The sequence below is a fragment of the Mastigoproctus giganteus genome, chromosome 9, assembly GCF_048544385.1.
Source record: "Mastigoproctus giganteus isolate SK-2022 chromosome 9, ASM4854438v1, whole genome shotgun sequence".
NCBI classification, from domain to species: domain Eukaryota; kingdom Metazoa; phylum Arthropoda; class Arachnida; order Uropygi; family Thelyphonidae; genus Mastigoproctus; species Mastigoproctus giganteus.
In genome coordinates this window covers 18,422,796-18,442,882 of record NC_143583.1, presented here as the reverse complement: position 1 = coordinate 18,442,882, position 20,087 = coordinate 18,422,796, and the positions used below count along the sequence as shown (strand labels likewise).

At 37.4% G+C, this 20,087-nt stretch overlaps 1 protein-coding gene across 1 annotated transcript in view; it reads right to left on the bottom strand.

The window, feature by feature from the left end:
* The window catches only part of LOC150080060 (uncharacterized), a 123,657-nt gene that overhangs the window by 60,331 nt on the left and 43,239 nt on the right, over window positions 1–20,087 (bottom strand). Inside the window, exon 5 of the mRNA XM_090381113.1 lies at window positions 7,878–8,047. Coding sequence (XP_090237239.1) covers window positions 7,878–8,047 — 170 coding nt within the window. The remainder of the gene's footprint in view (window positions 1–7,877; window positions 8,048–20,087) is intronic.

The following is a 20,087-nucleotide window of genomic DNA, read 5'->3' as shown; positions in this document are numbered from 1 at the left end:
CAACACAGAATGTGGCTAATGGAAATCCCAGAATTCTATTGTCTGTGCCTCAGGCTGATCTTTCTCTTCATCACCTGCGTTTTGGAAAGAGGAAACGTGTAGCCATGCATCTGCGCTAATAGACCATTAGACCCATTTTATTAAGTAGCCGAAAAAAAATGCAATTTTAGATTTGATGTCCTAATTTCGGATTGAGTTTCTTTAATGTTGTGTGTCTGACACAGAGAAGGAGTAAACGTTAAAGGGAGGACATTTTCTAATGACTCAAAATGAAAACAAATGCGCTGTTTGACCGCGTACTTTACAAAAACGTCTACACTACGTAAGAGTTTAATTAACAAGACGGTACTTCGTGGTTGAAGTGTCAAGGTGATCAGACAACGAGATAGAAATACGTGCTCCGATGGACATACGGTAACAATATAATTCTCGGTACCTTCGGAAAAAATCCCGTAAAAGCGTTTTGAATAATGATCATGGTAATTCTTGAGTCTTCTTGTGATGGTTGCACAGTTAATGATCACAGACTAGTGGTCTCAGCTATAAACAATAGTGAGCAAAAAACACTTAACCAAGAAGGTAATTAATCTTTCTTCAAGAAAGAACTTTAACAATAAGAAACAAAGAAAGAAAGATAATCTATAATCAGAGAGCAGATAATGGTCCAAAAGAAGGCTTGCACTCTAACGTAAATTCAAGCGAAACAAAGTCGGAATTTTCCCTGGGAGAGGCCCGTGTTCCTGGTTAGAATAACACCGGGCATATAGCAAATAAGAGTGTAACTCTCACAGTGAGGAATAGAAAACGTTGACTTTTTCAACTTATGGGTTTTGAAACTAAAGTATTCTTGATGGCGAACTTCAGGAGTCAAATAATTTTGCCAAGATTCAGTGCTACATACAGATTACAATTTCTTAGTCCAAATCAAGATACTCCATGTTTTTCTCTACATTCCTGTTGGGAACTGGCACCTTACATAGTTTCTCTTAACCTATCTGACCATCGCGAGGAAGGCGACTCATAGAACTTTCTATTAAAGAGTCAAAAAAACGGTGTGCAATGTACCATTCCAAGCAACGTTTGGTGTCCTTTGGTATGATATCGGGCTACATGTCAAATGCTTATACGGATACAGAACTTGACCGAGTCCTGCTTCCTCTCTTACACTACGTGCAAAATATCTGGACTGAATGTCCTCTCCTTCTTGCTGGCTGAAATTAAGAAATACTTCTCATGTGGATTGGAGAAAGGTGTATGAGCTCTTTGGCCCATCGTGATCGAGTTGTCTATCTCAGGCGAGAGTTGCCCAGTTCATCTCAAAAGCGTAAAATTTTCATCCCGAAAAAAAAATTAACAACAACGTACAATTTACAGAATTTATATGAATATTGGCACCTCAAAGTTTTGGTTCCTCGTTGAAGACTGAAAGAAGTTTTAACGGTGTCTTCAGGGCTATAGTTAGTCGATCTGAGACAGACAAAGTAGATTTTTCTCTGTAAATTATTCCGGGCTATTCTTGCTTTTATGCCCTAAAACTAATTAGGAACTAAATAAAAACACTCCTATTGAGGGGCCTCCACTCCATCTCTGTAGGTACCATTAAACAAATAATATGACCAAATGATTTGTTATTGTTGTTCTTGTAAGGCATTTAGGCGCATCTACAACTTTAGACCATATTGCGTCGTATATTATACATAAACCGAGTTTCCAGGAGGAAAATCCATGCTGCCCTTGCCTGAGACCAAACCAAATCCAACTAAAGAAAAACATTGAGCATATTTTAACGCTGAAAAAAAAAAACAAAAAAAGACAAAAAGATTTCAAATTTCTTCCGAAACGACCTTGGAATTGCATAAATCTTCCTTTTCGAGAACAACCAAAAACAAATAACTTATTATGCATAGTAACCTAATAAGCACATTGGCTGCAACTGCATTCGACTAATTAAGATGTAGATTAGGTTTTATTGTTCATGGCAAGTAGTATGCCTCTGACTGTTACCCCTTGTGATTTTTTAACTTGCTGAAATCGAGCGTGATGTCTGGATTTTCTGTGCACGCGCGCGCTTCTTATTAAATGTATTCATCATATACACTGCATTGCCAAGAGTAACTGGAAACCTACTTTCCAAAGAGCCTTTTATTGACGTATTTAATAACGTGTCAGTCTATCTTTGTCTTAATTACTCGCCATATCCTCATTGCTAAACTACAACCCAAGAACAAAATAGGGAAAACCCTCTAGCCCGCAAAAATATAATAAAATACTTTGACTTGGAAAAAAAAAAAAACACTTTGAGATCCATCTAATGTGTTTCGTTGATCTAGCGTGAACGCAATTGCGATTATACCTATTCCTGTGGATGGCGAGTATGGTTCACTTTTCTAAAATGGCAGTGGTGTACTAATACTTTTTAGTTTTATGATATATATGCCAGTACAGTATACCTTAATTAATTCTTACAGGCAATTAGTTGAAATCAGAAAGTTGGAATTGATAAAAATTCAAAACAACTTGTTCTTTATTGTTTTTTTCCTATGTCGACATCCTGTTTTTTTTAGCCCTTACCCTTTCCATAGCGGTTAATATCCCGCGCTGTTTCTGTAAATGGGGAACCCTGATGAATATAAATGATCAGTAACACGTTCTTTCAGCTACTGAGCACGCATCGAAAGAGATAATAACGTTTAACGAACTGTGCATAAAAATGGTCGGATTTTCTTACAATCAGAAACGTGAAATTTAGCACTTTTATTAATACGGAAAAAACCGGAGTGCAATTATTCTGATAATGCTTCTCGATGCAGATAGAAAGCTCGTGGTGTTTTTTTTTTTTTTTTTTTTGTACAGCTTTTTCAAACATTTTACAACAGATGTTTCTGTATACATTATATTTAAAGAGACATTAAACTTCAAGGCATATCGCGTTTCTTTTTCGATGACCCTGTACTTGGAGACAAAGAGGAGGTTCGGTTTCATCTTATTAAGAAATATGATTTCCTTGACAGCTCTAATAAGGAAATAATTTCGAAGCAAATCTTTGAAATTGCCTTAACATGTTTTATCTTTTATTACTTGGGAAATAAGATAATGAGGTAGAAAAACAGGAAAAGTCAGTAGAATAAGTACTCGAATATTAATAAACAAAATGGAAATGCATTCAAAGGGGGTCTGCTAATATAGGACTCATAGGAATTTGAAGTGCCAAAAAATCTGAAAGGGAATTCGTACTTGCATACATGTACCCGTACTATGGGAAAAATAAGGAATTCTATAACCGTAGATGATTAAAGCATGTAAGTTAACCGATTTAGGCAAAGCGCCTAATGTCTTCGCCATGTCTGTCCGTCCACATCTAACAAATCAGCTCCCACTAAACGAATTTTGATGAAATTTTATATTTGACTCTTATAATAAGATTTATCGAATAATCTCAAATTCCATCAAAATCAGACAAATAGAAATTCGGCAATTAAGAGTTGAACGAGGCGGAGTTGAAATGACGTTTTAGGAGCCGTCCTTTGCAAGACGGCTCCTAAAATTGGCAAGGGACGTGATCTGACGGACGTCAAAAAATGGATGATTTCCGGGTACCGATTGAACGGTGGCAGCATTACGGAATCTGGGAATCTTGGAAGCTCTTCACGGAGTGCTCTAGTTAAGGTGCTTCAAGAGTGAATCAATTGTGGACAGAGCAGCAGTCAACATGCAAAGGACCGACACCTACGCCTCATTGATGATCGTGGTGAAACGGTGGAACGGCTGACCACGGACATTAACTAGGAAACAACCAGCAATGTTTCCAGGACTACGATCCAACTAACCCTGTTATGTATGGACTTCTGGAATAGGCTCTCATTAAGGTATCCATGCTTCTGGCCATCCATCACGAACACCACCTATAGATTTTGCATCCGAACAGCGTAACTGGACCATTGGCAACTGGGAAAAAAAAGTTTCCTTTTGAGATTTAATCACATTTTTCTGCTATGCCGTGTTGACGGAAGATGGAGGATACGGAGACAAACAGTGAAGAGGAATCACTCCAGTCTTGGTCCAACAGAAACAGGCATGTGGCGGCAGTGTTTTGGTATGAGGGACGTTTCCTGGGAATATCTTAGAGCCCTCATACCCTTAGACTGCACTCTAAATGCTAAAAACTACCTATTCATTGTGGCTGATCAGGTACACGCCTTGATCACTGTCTTCCCGAATGGCATAGGTGTGTTCCAACAGAAAGACAGGTTTCCTTGCCACATTGATAGTATTGTTCGAGAAAACAATATCATCAATACCACCGAACATAAGACATCACTGAGATTACGCAGATTGACAGATCCCGCGATTGGATCCTCCACCACAGATTATCCCAGACAGTCAAGAACAATACTAATACCAATAAGGTACGCAATCCTGGCTAGATGGTACAACATATCTCCTGCAACGTTCAGTGGCCTTATCGAATCCATACCCCTGTGCTCTTCCCACCTATATAATAGTAGGACATACCCACTATTAGGTAGGTGGTCATAATGTTTCGTTTATACAGTGTACATATCCTTATGCGGAGAATGAAGATAATTAATGACAAAAGCAGTTATCCTCTCTCTCTGGAAATTTTCGTGGACATTTCTAGGAAGGATTTGTGGCTTAAATTTTGGACAATATTATACAATAAAATAAGTGTCACGAACTGCAGTATGAGGACGATGAAGATGGAATATTTTAAAATTCTTCTCTCCCCTCAATTAGTATTTTTTTCATGGTTCTAAGAACCTTCCGTTATCTTTTCGATCATTAGAAATTTCACAATTTGTAAAAACCTTGCCAACTTCCTGAACCTTTCTTTATATTTTTTTTAAAAAACAGCGATACTGGTATTGCCTTCTAAAGGTGTAGTTTTCTACGTATATCTACAGCGATCCATGTTACAAAACGCCGTTTTCCGTTTACGATCGTCATAAATAAGAGTCCGTGTTTTACCCACATCTAGAACACACCAACTCTGAATCATTAGCTTCCTTTCGCATGTCGTCTTCATAGTCCATATCGCGGCTTTCATTCTAAAGACGTGATGTGCATTCCAAGGAGTTGCAACATCCAACCACCTGTCTTGTTAATGGAGAAGTGGTGTCTGTATGTATGTGTGTACATATCGTAAATAATCACAGATGCTATTCCTTCTTCTCATTCTACTTTACTCTTCTTACTCTTCATTGTTTCCCTAACCTTGTCCCCAATGCAATTTTATGTGTTCACTAGAAAAGAGAGCAATTGCGCATTATTTTCTGTGCTCTGCATTTAAAAAACGTGGAATTAAATTTACATTTCGAAAATCAGAGAGAGAGGATATGAAAGGCAGAGAGAGATTTCAAAGATAAGTTATCTCCTTTTTTTTCCTAAGCCAGCAATAAATCGTTAAAAGCGAGTGTCTTGTTCTCACGGCTTTGAGTACATTTCCCAATTAATTTATTCAGCATCTCTTTGAGGATGACGCACACAAATGAGCCATCACTTTCGGATTTCCTGTTCCTATCGGCGGTTACGAGAATTCTGCCCTCCGTAGCCGTATACAAGCCGCGAGCTATGGGAGTTCATTCAGCTGCCAAGTGTGTTTGGAAAAGAATACTAACTCGATGTTCAAAGTTTGGTTGAGACTACTCCATTCGTTAATGAGGTCGTGAAATACTTGAAGAATGGGAGCGATAGTTTGCATCCGGTTGCTGGGTAACGCGTTTGTGTTATTAATTACTTCGATAGCTGGATGGATAGGAAGATGCATCTTTGCTCTCTGGTTTTAAACATTTAGAAACTCCCTAAAGGAGGAATGACCAGTTACTGATGGCGTGGTACGGAGGACCCATGGTTTATACCAACCACATACACACACAAACACACGTATGTGTGTGTGTAAATAAATAAATAAATAAATATATATATATATATATGCACACACAGAATGAGAGAGATCGGGATTACTCCCAAGGCATTAACCTCCAGTGTACCCCGAGGAAACGACAAAGCTCTATGGCTTCAGGAGTATAAAGGCTATGTTATTCACCCTCACTTGACCACATTGAATGTATGCAATCGTTCGCCGCAAGGTGATTGTAGTTAGGGGAGGGGTCCAGAACCATTCTTTCCTCCGGTGATTTCATCGTGATGTGTGTGAAGACACTTCGCTGTCTACAAACCAGTAAGAGCGATTTCCGTATTGGAATCTGAGGCTGGCTTTCAGTACTTGTTGAGTTCAATGCAAAAGAAAGTTTTACTCTTTGTTGCTACATTGCAAGACGTATTTTTAATTCAGGCTATAATGACATAAGTTTGGTAATGTACACATTACTGAAATTAAATAACTAATTAACGTGTTAATAATTAATTATATAAAAGTAATTATTTTCATTTCACTGAAAATATCTCGCACCATAATATTAACTCAACGTCTTGTAATATTACTTGTTTACACCTGAGTTTTAATAAAAATCGAAATTATATTCTGGGATTTAACAAAATAATAAAGAAATAGCAAGACGAGCCTCAAAATTTAATTGCAGTCAACATTCCTGTAATGTACTTTACTTATTTCCCCCTGAACTTTAATAAATAAATAAATAAATAAACCACCTATTTCACGTTTCTGCTACTATTGACATAATGAACAAAGAACAACAAAGAACATTATTTATAAATTTAGCAAACTGATAACAAATATTATGTGTAATGCAAAACAAAATAATAATAATTGCCGGATTTTGCTACACCTGACTAAAACCAAATAGATAAAAAAATACAAATCATTTTCTTCCCTTCTCACGTAGGTAACCATCCGATTGAGCTTTGAATTCTTCAAATTGTCAGGCTCAACTACCTGCGAAGGCACTTGTTCCAGTAATCAACAACTCGCTGGCTAAAAGAAAACTTCCTACAATATAATCTAAACCTCTTCCTCTGTAATTTGAATTTAAGCCCCTAGTTCTCAAATTCTTTATAAAAGTGAAAATTCCGCCTGGATTCATTTTAACAACCCCTCTCAGAGACAAAACCTCAATCAAGTCCCTTTTAAAGTGCCTGGTAGCCAAGCTCAGTAGCCCCCATAATCGAAGTCTTTCCTCGTAAGGTCACCCTTTTGCCAATCTCACCATGCGAGTCGTCCTTCTTTGGACCATTTCAAGATGCTCAATATCGACGAGATCTCCATATTTGGAGACAGTTCCAAATGCGGTCTTACAATTGCCTTATACAGTGGGATTATATCCACCCTATTTTTACAGGATATTGTTTGATAAATCATCGATAGAACACCATGGACTTTCTTGACTGTCTCTTTACCTTGCTCAATAAACGTCATACCTCTCTCTGTATCGTAATTTCCTCTCTTCCCTTTTTAATTATACCCCGTCAAGCGTATAAGTTATTTTGGGGTTATAATTCCCCAAGAGTGACTCAGTCCCTCTCATGAGGGACTGAGTCAAATGTTTTGCTAAAGTCCAAATAAATTATGTCGAAATTGTTCCCTACATCTAGTTCATGAGTAACTGTGACAAAATAGTTTATCACGTTAGTTAAACATGAGTTTCCCTTAACAAAACCATGTTATGTGTCCTTCAGAATGCCATTTATATCTAAATGTCCTTGGACTGCACTCTTAATTATTGTCTGCAAGATTTTCCCTACCACTGAAGTCAGACCAACATGTCTGTAGTTACTGACTTCGCTCTTAGAGCTGGCTTTATGTACTGGCGATACGTTGGCACTTCTTCGATCCAAATGAATCTCTCCACGGTCCACAGATGGATGCCCTCATAATTATCCTTAATGGTTCATAAAACAGAAATAACTTATATTTCTACTTTCTTCCAAGTTAAACTTACCTTGCTATGTGTCATTCTGTGATAATACAGGTTAGAGCTGGCGGTAAACCGTTTTCCACATACATGGCACTGATGGGGCTTTTCTCCGGAGTGAATTCGCCTGTGTGTATTAAGTGAACTTGAAGTGCTGAATCCTTTCCCACACACTTCACAAACGTGAGGCTTTTCACCTGAAGAAACAAAAAGAAGAAACAGGAAATTTAATTAAAAAGAATTATTACTAAGAAAAATGTTATAATCGGTCTAATTTTTTTGGCGCTCGCTCGCGAACACTTCACACCTTTTTAAGTATATTAAATTTTCTTCATAATACATTTACCTATTTTTTAGAACAAAATTTTAACTTTATTTAATATGAACTTAAAAATGTCAAGACAAAAATGTTTTATTGACTATCGATTATCTACTTTCGTTTTGACACTCCTATTTTATTTCATTACTTTTTGTGTGGGATTCGGCAATTATTTTATTTTATTTTTCTTCTCTAAAATATACTACTGAGTGACAGATGAGGGAAATCTCACCTAGCGAGCCAACGAACTTCCAGACAGCTTTATCTCTTTCTCTCTCTCCTCCCAAGCCATTCAGGAAAATGTTGAACAATTTGAAGCACTTCTGAAATCAAGTCACCGCCTCGATAGAAAATGATTAAAATAGCCCACGCCCGCGATCATATTTCAATTTTCGTTTCTGGTGTGTGAGGGACAAAGCAAAATGGTACAAAATGGATATGAAACGCGATACCTTTTACAAGATAACACCTGACATCTAGATATACTTTTCTTTGACAAATATGATCACAAAGCTATGACCCAGAATGGTTCGTGTTTCACAATGTGAGGTTAAGTGTTATTGTTTTTCAACTGCTCTGTCATTTGTAAAGTGTGCCAACGCCGGTTTTCTTTTAAAATGACGCGTTTATAAGAAATAGGACTTAAGAATCACAAGGATAAAAGAAAGATTTAAAATGCGTCGTTTAAAATCGATTGGTAAAGTTGAGTGTTGATCACAAAGAAAATTTATGTAGCCCACCTGGTAACAATTGGAGATTAATATCCAGGAATGTTCGTTATATTTTTTATGCCTCTATAAAAACTAGCGATAGTTTGTCGTTAATTTTATAAATGAGTACCCTCAGGGGGAAGGATATTATTGTTAAATGAGTTTGCTGGTTTCTCTACACGCTGTAAGTTCTTACTTTATGACACAGCCCGATAATATCTCCTCTCTAGCCATGTTCTGGTTTCTTTCTTCTACGCAGGCTGTATTTTTCCTTAAATTCCAATAAGTTTGCAAAATCCCCAGGGCATTTGGCCTCGCACCTAAATTGGTACAGTGGTAGGATGTATGGGATTTGGTTGTTTGAAGAATTGCTTTATCGTGTTTCTGCGTGTAAACACATTACTCATTTTTATTAAATACATTCAGCAGTCTGCATAAATCATCGAGAAAGTCGTGAGCACGACCTGGGTTCGAGATACTTCAAAAATACACTCGAAGACTTATTAGGACTATTCTAAAATGTGTTGGTGACAAAAATAGAACGCAACGTTTTTCATTTTTGTCCTTGTACTAGAATAAGTTACACGGGGGTTGTTCATAAAGTAAGGACCATGGCTATTGCAAATAACCCGCTTTGCAAAGATGGAAACGCAATTATCCTTCATTAATATTTGCTACTATCTATTGCAATTAAATTGTCGTAATATCCTTATGTTAATGAGGTTGAGAAATTGTAAACAATTCGTTTACCTTTCACCTCTCACTATTTTTTTCCTCTTTCTTTTCAAGTATGACAACTATATTTACTTTAGGCAGCACTAGGTGTACTGAAGCTTATTTTAAGTCGTCACAATACTAAGATAGAGTGCCCCAGATAACTGAGACAATTAACTTAGCCATGCCAGACAATTTGGGTTACTTGAGCATTAAGGTGTAGGACATGTACAGAAGGGAACACAATACGGAATGCAGTTTCACAAAGATGAAATATGAACTTATCTTGAGGGTTGTAGATATGAAGTGCTCAAGGGTGGGCGATAGAATCTATTGCGTCAAATTCATGAAATGGTTGACTTCATTCTTCTTTTTGCTTCTGCACCGTAATTCACAGAAAATATATGAAAACGCTGCCTCCTTTATAGACTAGACAAAGTCAATAGCAAAAATTAAAACTGAGGAAGGAGTTCGACAAGGAGACCCAATATCTCCGAAGTTGTTTACTCGCCTTGAAGGAGCTTTCAAAAGATTGGACGTCTCAGAAAGGAGTCAATGTGAACGGAGAGTACCTAAACCATTTACGATTTGCAGATGACATTGTGATCATAAGCCACAATCCCAAAGAATTAGAAGAAAATCTTAATCAGTTAATCAGAGTTAGTAAGGATTTCGGACTAAAGTTCAATATGGTTAAAAAAAAAGCAATGATGAACAAGTATGTCAAAGAAAGGGATATTATCGTTGAAAGAGTAGAAATTGATATGGTGGATTCATATACTTATCTGGGACAAGTCATTAGCTGTAATAATGATAAATGGCTGGTAGTCAAGAGAAGAATATACATTGGATGGATAGCATTCAGGAAATATAGTCACATACTGAAGAGCAATATCCTAATTTGTCTGAAACGTAAAATAATGAACTAATGTATACTCCTCACCATGACTTATGAAAGTGAAACTTGGGCACTCACCAAAAGAATGGAAGAGAAGCTGAGAACTACACAGCGAAGAATGGAAAGAATTATATTGGGAATCAGACTGTTAGATAAGAAGAGAAACACATGGATTAGGCAGCAAACTCAAGTAAAGGACATTCTTATCAAAAGTAAAGAACTAAAATGGTCTTGGACAAGACACATAGCTCGAAGACATGATGAGAGATGGACTAAGAAAATAACAGAATGGTATCCAAGAAGAGCTAGAAGAAAACCTGGAAGATAACAATCGAGATGTGCAGAAGAAATTCAAGAGTTCGTGGACAGTAAATGGATGGCCATTGCACAAAACAGAAGGAAGTGTAAAGTTGCTAGAGAGGTCTTCATCCTACAGTGGATTGAAAACGGCTGCTGCTGATCATGATGATGAAATCACAGAACCAACTTTAATTCTTCCTCATTGTTGAAGGAAATTGGAAGTAAAAGGAATAAATATTCCTTCAACTTCCGTTTTCTGGAAGAACATCCTTTCACACGTATTTTTTTGAAAATTACAATCTACAGAAATTCAAGTCTAATGCCAACAAGTATCGTCTTTCATCTTCTCAACGCACGGTACTGAGTACTATAGGTTTTAATAGCTTTTGCGTTTGGGGTTTAATAAAAACAAGGACAGAAATGCAACTGTACGAGAAGAGAGAGAGAGAGAGAGAATAGAAAGAAAGAGAAAATATAAATAGAAAGACAAAGAAGAAGAAGAAGAAGAAGAAGATAGACAAAAGGAAAAGATAGAAAGCCAAAGCGCGCGTAGGCGTGAAAGAAAGAGGATATAGGATAAGAATAATGTATGAAAGAGAAAAAAAATCATATAGAATAAAATGAAACTAGAAAGGAAAAGATCAGAGGAAGTAGAAAAAGAAGAGAAGATACTGGAGAGCGAGAGAGACGCCTATTATTTTCGTCTAGTAAAGGTTGGATTTCGAGTGTAGAAAGGAAAAAAAATCTACAAATGTTAGATAATCATGGATTACGAGAAAATACAATATCTTTCCATCTATCGTACTTATACATAAAACTTAACTGGAAAGGTATTGTATCCGAAATAATTTAGAAAGCAGCCAACTAAACATTTTCTTAAACGCTAAGAAAACAACGAGAGAAGGGGTTTTCGCAGAGGGGATGAAGCCTGGAAGTTTTCTAAAGTAGGTCACAATTGGTACACAACGAAAAGCTCTGGAATTAATGCGACCACTGAGTTTTGATCTACTTCCACCAGCTTGTCAGTTGTTTTCAAAGAAAATCCTTCCTTTCTAAACTGGTTAAAAGTAGGGATTTTCCACAGGCGGTCCTTGAGTAGAGATTTGTCTTTGATGGCTTCAGCTGTTACTTCGTTATCGCAACCATCTTTTTTAGATGTTTTTTTCGTATTTGGGCCGATTAATCTTTGTCTTATTCGCAGTCATTTGTCCACCCTTTTGTTACAGCTCTAGCGAGCTGTCAGTCCTTCTATTAGCATTCCAAGCTTAAACAATAATATCTAACAAATACCAATGTCCATAAAACACCAAAGCGTGATACTGTGGTAAAAATATTTAAAAAAAAAAAAAGCGCAATAAAATAAACTGGTTCAGTACTTAACAAAGATCGCGAGGGGGCACTGGTGTGGACGTGAATTGCTTTAACAAGTATAGAGTGAAGTTGTGCATCGAATTGGCAGAATTAGTACACTTCACGCTGTTGGATAGAATTTTAATGTCGTTTTTACTTTAAAAAGAGAAGAAATATTATTTTCCATATTTAATTCAGTTAAATACGTTTAGAAACGAGTAGTTAATGTGCATTAAATGCGTCACCTTTCAGGTACATCAGCAAATATTCATGATTTATGATTTATAACAAAATAAGTCGACTCATTGACGTGAAAATTTGTTACTAAGATTCCTAAAATACTCTATAAGTAATCACTGAAATTTTGAAATGAATCGGAGTTCCTCTTCCAAATTTATGGTAATATTTCTGTAGGGAAGCTGGAGAAGAAATGCTATGAAATCGGAACTTAATTTAGAGCCATCCAGGAGGTAACAGAATATACTTTGAAAATTTGGTAGGAATCCGCAACCGTAGATATATACCACAGTCAGCTTTTTTCATCAGTGATATCATTTAACTGTACTGACTTTATACAAAAATGTGGCGGTTGTCCACATTTTTGTATATACCGTGTTGGGCCATCATTTACCTAGGCATAGGAATTGACTCCACTAGATGTCTGAAAACGTCCGTAGAGATCTGCAGCCATGCTGCCTGCAACGCTTTCCACTGTGTCGAAATACATAATGGCTGCGTGTCCATATGCCTCATTTCCCATTCCGAAACATCCCACAGGTGTTTGGATTGAGGTCAGGAGAATTTGGAGGCCAATCAAGGTGGATAATATCCCGCATTGTGCACGAATTGTTCCTCCAACCACTCGTGCACAGTGCTGGTCCGATGACGTGGTGCATCACGGTCTTGGAAGATCCCCTTTCTGTTTGGGAAAATGCAACATGGCAGGGTCTCGTAAGAGCCAGCAGACCTCAATTGATCTATACTTACCAGGGGTTCTAGTTCTATTCAGAAAAACTACACCATATTAAGTAACCACCGCTATCTGCCTGGATGATGGGCACCATGCAAGTTGGATCCATGGACTCTTGTTGTTTGCGCAACACACGAAAGCGTCATTTGGCATGTTGCCCAAGGTATTTAGACTCATCCGACCAGCACACTCGTTTTCAGTCCTCCAGTGTCCAACCACCGTGTTGCTGACACCACAGAATCAATATACACGAAAACGATGATCAGCGGCGAGGAGAGGATGTCTGCTAAGTCACTAATGTTTCCATGATTTTTCGGAAAATTTAAGATTAATATTAAAATTAATTATTTAAAAATTTCGCTTACGCTGGTGACTTTTAAATAAATCTGTAAAAATTCTGATCATATGTGATGAACTCATTGCTCTCCAGCTGTAAAACAAGGCTTTCCCTCTTGTTTCAGCTTTTAATGCAATCTTGTGGGACTTAAGACTCGAATGGAAAATTTCTTATATAGCATTTCACATTCCAGTTCATTCCAATAGGAATCTTTCATTAAAATACAGAACAAATCGTGGTAAATGGTACGATTAATTATAAGTGCGATATAAAATTTCAAATTTTCAAATTTATTATTTTGAACAATTTCTATTTAAAATGTTCTTTCAAAATTGCAAAATCCCTCAGGTTAAATATGGCCTCCGTTATAAATTTTATAAGTGCTACGTATTTAAATAGCTTAATTTTTCAACAGACCGATACAAATATTTATAAACATCAGAAATGGTAAATTTTATGGTGTTGATTGATTATCATCAGTCTTACGATTATCGCACTGTAATTTTCTTTTTGAAATTATCTTTGATTATAAATTGGCAACCATTAAAAAAAAATAGAAACACCTTCCTTGAACAGAAATAAAAATGTATAATTTTTCTAAAAAATATATTCGGTATAACATTGCTACAGGGGATTATAACATTTGAAGTACTATCGAAAGGAATTTGTAGATTCTCGTTTGACCTACTTGACGTATTTAATGAGTAAAAATATTGAATTAATTATTGTATACATTTAAATTGTTTTCTTAACTAATTAATGCTCTTAAAAGTATTTGGTGTGAGAAAAATGGAATATTTCTTGCATAATAAAATGGAGAATGTAAGTCCAATGGTCTCCGATAAGTTATTCCATACGGGCCCTCGTGGGCACAGTTGATAAGATCGCCGTTCTCCCCACACCGGGTGGAAAAGACCTGAGTTCGAGTCCCGTCGATGATGGGAGAAATTTTATGAACCCTTTTCACAACGTGGCTGAGTTAGTCGGTCTCAGGCGAGGAAAGCATGGTTTTTTTTCTCCCGGAAACTCGAGTGTTTCATCCAGAAAACAGAAAATCGACCTCAGAACGCACTCAATTTTCAAACAATATACACGGTACACTATAACCTTAGTCGCTGATGCTTCTATAACCAAACTACAACAACAACTCTTTATGGGATAGATCAATCCACATTCCATATGGTTTCGGATAAGATAATTTTATATGTCACAAAATGCGATCACTCGATCACTTTCCATTTCAACAATTTTATTTATTTATTTTTAATTCGGAGAAAAGATACATAACATGTTTTAAAGCCAGTTTCAAGTCCCTTTTTGTTTTTGGTGTTACCACACATGATCACGATGGCATTGCGGTAATCATGAAAACAAATCTGCATGATTATGTAATTCTCTTTATTTTTATTTCATGCTAATGCACATGCGCTACTACTTGAAACGTTGTCTGTATTTGTGGTTATTCAACACGGCCACTGTCGGCATTGACATACTTTTTTTGCCAACCCCTTTTCAGGTCATTAATTCCGTTACTATCAACTGCGTTCCTCTGGATCGACAAAGAACACAAATAATTAACGTAATTCTCAAAGTCAGAGACCTCGTTGCTTATACTTTAAAGAAGAAAGCAGCTGTTTGAAAATAATGTAACAAAAGAAGTGAACAACTCGTATTCATTATAATTGAAATCGTTCTTTCTCTGCCGGTGTTCTTTATGATTACTGCAGAGAAAGAAATAAAATGTGGACGAATCTTTCCATGGACGTACAGCGAGTGTCAATTCCAGAAAAGTCAGACTTCCTGACACTTACTTCCGGATCTCTGAGGTTTTGCTAATTACCTTTCTCTTTTTTACCAGCCATGCAATCACGAGTTTATGTTTAAATGGTTAACTTCCATTCCAAGCAATTAATATAGGAGAACATCTTTCTCTTCCTAGTCACTCGCCCACAAAGCATTTGTTTTTATGTAAGGGCATATTTCGCATGATACCCCGCCTCTAAAGGATGAACAAGCCGGAAAAACTAGTATATGTAAATCAGCTGGTCTAGTAGTAAGATTGGTCAACTGCTGATAAAGGCGGATCCAAGAGTAGAAGAATCGAAAAAGTAATTTAGAAAGAGAGAGAATTTCGCTAATCATGCTAGTCATGTGTGGTTAGATTGTAGCAGTTCAGGAAGCCTGCCTAACTTTTAATACAGAAAGCAACATGTGGCGAATAGAGGGGGGAACACCCACAATGTTCAGCCTTCTTTTTTTCGGCACCGAAATGGCGTTGCATTTATTTGTTTTTTTTTTTCTTTCTTTCTTTTTTATTCCTGCAGTAGTTGAATCCATCATTTCATCGTAAACAAGCGCAGGTGTTTCCTGCTGTCGCGTGCCTCGAGCCATATGGCAAAGATCACGCCATCATCATCAATGGAGAGAGTACCCAACCTAGACTTTGTCCCTACTTCCACTCTGCTCTATAGCTTTATTCAATCAATCCGGATACGCGAAAATCACTATTTGATTTCATGATCAAATTGTTCAGAATGCATCATTTCTAACCGGTATCCTTTTTGATATACAAAACGGAAAATTTTTTACCCTTTATATGAAACCGGTAGGTCCCTATCGGTTCCGGGTGAAATATCCATATGGCATGAAATGCAAGATTGGTATGACTGTCTGTCCGTATGCATACGCCATCCCAATTCTGGCAGAATGGACTTTTATCAACCAACATCTCCTGGATTTTAGCCTCACTTTCAAGCCTTCCCGTTTCTCCAAATTAAGTTTCTTAACCTAATTTGAGCATAATTTCATTCTGCGACAATAATCGGCAGCCACCTGGTGGCTGAAGCTGAATGCCAAGACCATTAAAAGTAGCCCCTGAATCGAGACAAGTTTATATAATGGTATGCAAATGACATACAGACAGCATTGTACCACAGATACATCAGTCAGCGATAGCCTGAATATGTCAAAAGGAATTTGACTTACTATTCATTTAAGGGAATTCAAAGAGACGCATAACTAGGATAAGCAAACCTTTAATAGTATCGTTGTGCTTCGAGGTATTTCCTTTGAATCTACCCTTTATTAAATATGGCACTCTTAAATTTAAATTCGATATTATTACATGTAAACTATATAATTGAAATCATTTTTAAGGATGATTTATTATTACTGACTTTAATTAAATAATTATTAATTTTTCGGTTATAAAGGATTTGTAATTTCTTCAATCTTAAAGCATAATCTCTTCAAAACTTTTGTTCATCTCAAAATCATACAATTCAAAATCAAAATCATTAACTGCTGTAAAAGACTCATTTCTAATAATCCTTTAATGATTGTTAATACAAATTGCGAATGTTGAAGTCTCACTACAGTAAGCCTAATTATTAAATGTACTAACTACCTTGGAAATTTAAGATTTTTATCCGGAAAGTTTCATTCTGTAACGTAGTTGTTAATGTTTGAAAAAAATTGTTAAATATTTTAAACTTAATTTATTGTAATTTAATTAGTTTAATTTCGAATAAATTCTTATTTGTTGAAAGGATAATCTTTACAATCTAAAAATTAAAGCGATATTGGCTCTTTGATATGTGATGTTCATTATTAACGTAGCCTACCCTCCAAAAAGTATTTGGACACAAGTCTGTTTCACAATGACATAACTACCACTCACTTCAAATAGTATGCCACTGCCTTTTCGCCGTTAGGACGCACTCTACCTTCTTGGGTAGGCTTTCCATCAACTAACTATAGACAGTATTTGGATATCGTAGTGGCAAATGATGCAAGAAAGTAAGCTTGTATAGCATCAACCAAAAAATATGGGGGGAAGTGCTTAGTGTTTACAAACGTCCCCATTCATACCCTACAAGAATTTTTCTAGTTCTTCCTTGAATTTATGCAAACCATCCACTTGCGTAACAATAGATGGACGCCGGTTCCATCAATTAACCACCCGCTGACTGAAGGCAAACTACAGTACATCTATCCTGCAACCATCCTTCCTCAACTTGAATTTATGTTCCCTCAAGTGTGTAATCTCAGAAAGAGGAAGAATGCCATTAATATTCAGCTTACTAAATTCAATCAAGGCCTTAAACACATCAGTCAGATAACCCCTCAAGTGCCCAACCTCCAGAAGTTGCAATTTGCAAAACTGAAGCCTTTCTAGGTAAGAGCACCCTTTTGTTCTCTTCACCAATCTGGTTGCCCTTCTCTGCACCCGTTCCAGCAGATCTACTTCCTTCCTAAAGTGAGGCCTCCAGACCTGTATACAATACTCAAGATCGGCATCTTGAATATCACATATTGCCAAACCACGGCCTTGTACAAAGGGATAATCACCTGCTTATTCCTGCTATCAAAATTGTTGTATACCATACGCAAACCGCCATGAGCTGTTCTGGCAGTATATCTGCACTGCTCATGAAATTTCATATCTGACTGCACAATTACCCCCAAGTCTTTTTCATTTTACACTAAGCTGAGTGTAGCACCACACAGCTGATAAGTTACACTAGAATTACTTCTACCCATATTCAGTACCTTGCATTTGTCAATGTTAAACTTCAACTGCTATTTCTCAGTCCATCGACCCAATTTTCCTAGACCATGTTGCAAGTAGCTCACCCTGATTACTATCGTTAACCACCCTGCAAACCTTCGCATCATCATCTGCAAACTTAGGCATTAAGTTTGATATACCTTCATCAATATCATTAATAAATATTGAAAACAACAATAGTCCTAACATTGAGACTTTGTAGACTCTATTGATAGCCTTCCATTCTTCCTTGAGAACAGTGACCAGTTGAATTACCGATATAGGACGTATTTGTCTGGCGCTTAACCGGCGTTCCAGTTGTTTCCATACGCGTTGTACAAGGTTTAAACAGGCACTTGCATTGTTTTCTGTTGAAACAAACATGGGTATATATTAAAGAACTTCCACATCGATGATTCAGCAATGGAATTGTCCAAAGTGTTGAAGTAAGTGTACTATCTGGTCGGAGTAGAGTTTAGTGAGATTCATCGCTCCACAGGACCGATTTTTACTGTTCTACAAACCAATTACGGCTCGTTGTACCATGCAACCAATTAACTGCTGATTTGCAGTTGGCTACTTATGATCTGCCGCTCGCTCTTAAAAAAACAGACTGTGGAGCTCGGTATATAGTGTGTTCGTACAGAACTTAATCCTGTTGAGGTCTCGTGGTTGACGTTTTGCAAGGTTGCCTGACAAGATTGTCGTTCTACCCTTTCGAGTACCCTCTGGTCACATGGAACGAGTTTCCGTCGCCTCCATGTGTGTTGCTGAAAGGTGGTGGTACCGTCACTCTTGCATTTCATGATTACACCGTTGATGGTCGACTTCGAATGGTGTTAGCTGTCAGCAATTACACGAATCGACGAGCCAGCAATATGACATCCGACCACTTTTCTGCTAGTGAGCACAAAAGGTTCAGGGATTGATGATGAAATTGGTTTTCTTCGCGATTTGATGCTTTCCAATTTCCTTTTTTGCTTCATCGTTTATGAGTGTGAAGTACGTTAATTAAAATAAACTTTATTTACTACTAATAATAATATTAATATATTTAAAATAAACTTATGTGCGATCACTGCAAATTGGTTGCTTCTCTGAATGTAACTAACGGACTGGAGTGAAAGGATTTCATTGTCATTAGGAACTGATCACTGAAGTCATGGGTCAAAGTTGCGAGCGAGATCAAATTCTGAGACTAGAGTTCAGAGTCCTCCAAACGGACTCACACCGAGGGTTCTCACTTAGTGAGCTTCCCCTTACTTAACGAGGCAGAAACCACTGAACCACTGTCTGTTAAGTCCTACACTAAACCTAATTTACGGATTAGATGTCTAACCCTGAAGTCGTAGATTAAGCGTGACTTGTCTTTGGAATCTTCCAACATCAAAGATCAATCCTTGATTCCTGGTTTCTCTCTATTTACGGGGAAAGGGGTGGAAACTGAAGGTACAAAACCTGAAATTTATTTAATCGATTGATCCGGTGATCACAGCATATTCTGATGCGTATTAAGAGGATTTTATTTGTAGTTAGTAAATCTTTTGATTGTCATAAATTCGTCTTTTAGAATAAGGAGGATCAGTTATTTTTAGAGGCATATCTCGCACATATACAATATAAAGTTTGAAGTCCATTTCCATCCCATGCGTGTTTCACGTGCCCGATGTTTCCAGTGGTGTGTACGGTAGGGGGGGGGAAGCTAAGTTTTAAGGAAGTATTTTCTGTGTCCCTCTCCACAACAGCGCCCACAGTGCATACGAAACATAACGGCGTTTGTTCCAATTCGGAAGCTAGTGGAGGCAGGTGATAGATGTAGCTAAGCATTCGTGGAGGATGTGACGCTCAGAATTCCCCTTCCTCCCAGCCACCCCACGAAAAAAACGAGAGAGAGAGAGAGAGAGAGAGAGAGAGACAGATGCCCGTAACTCGCACGCGCTGAAACCATCATTTGCAGATGCCACCAGTGAAGGGCCTATTGAAGCAACAGGAGTTAAGCCTACTTTTCATGGCGCAGTGCTGACTCCGGAAACTGTGGAAGAGCAAAGCGTGGTCTACCGAGGGTGGCGGAGCGCGACCGTGGACAAACC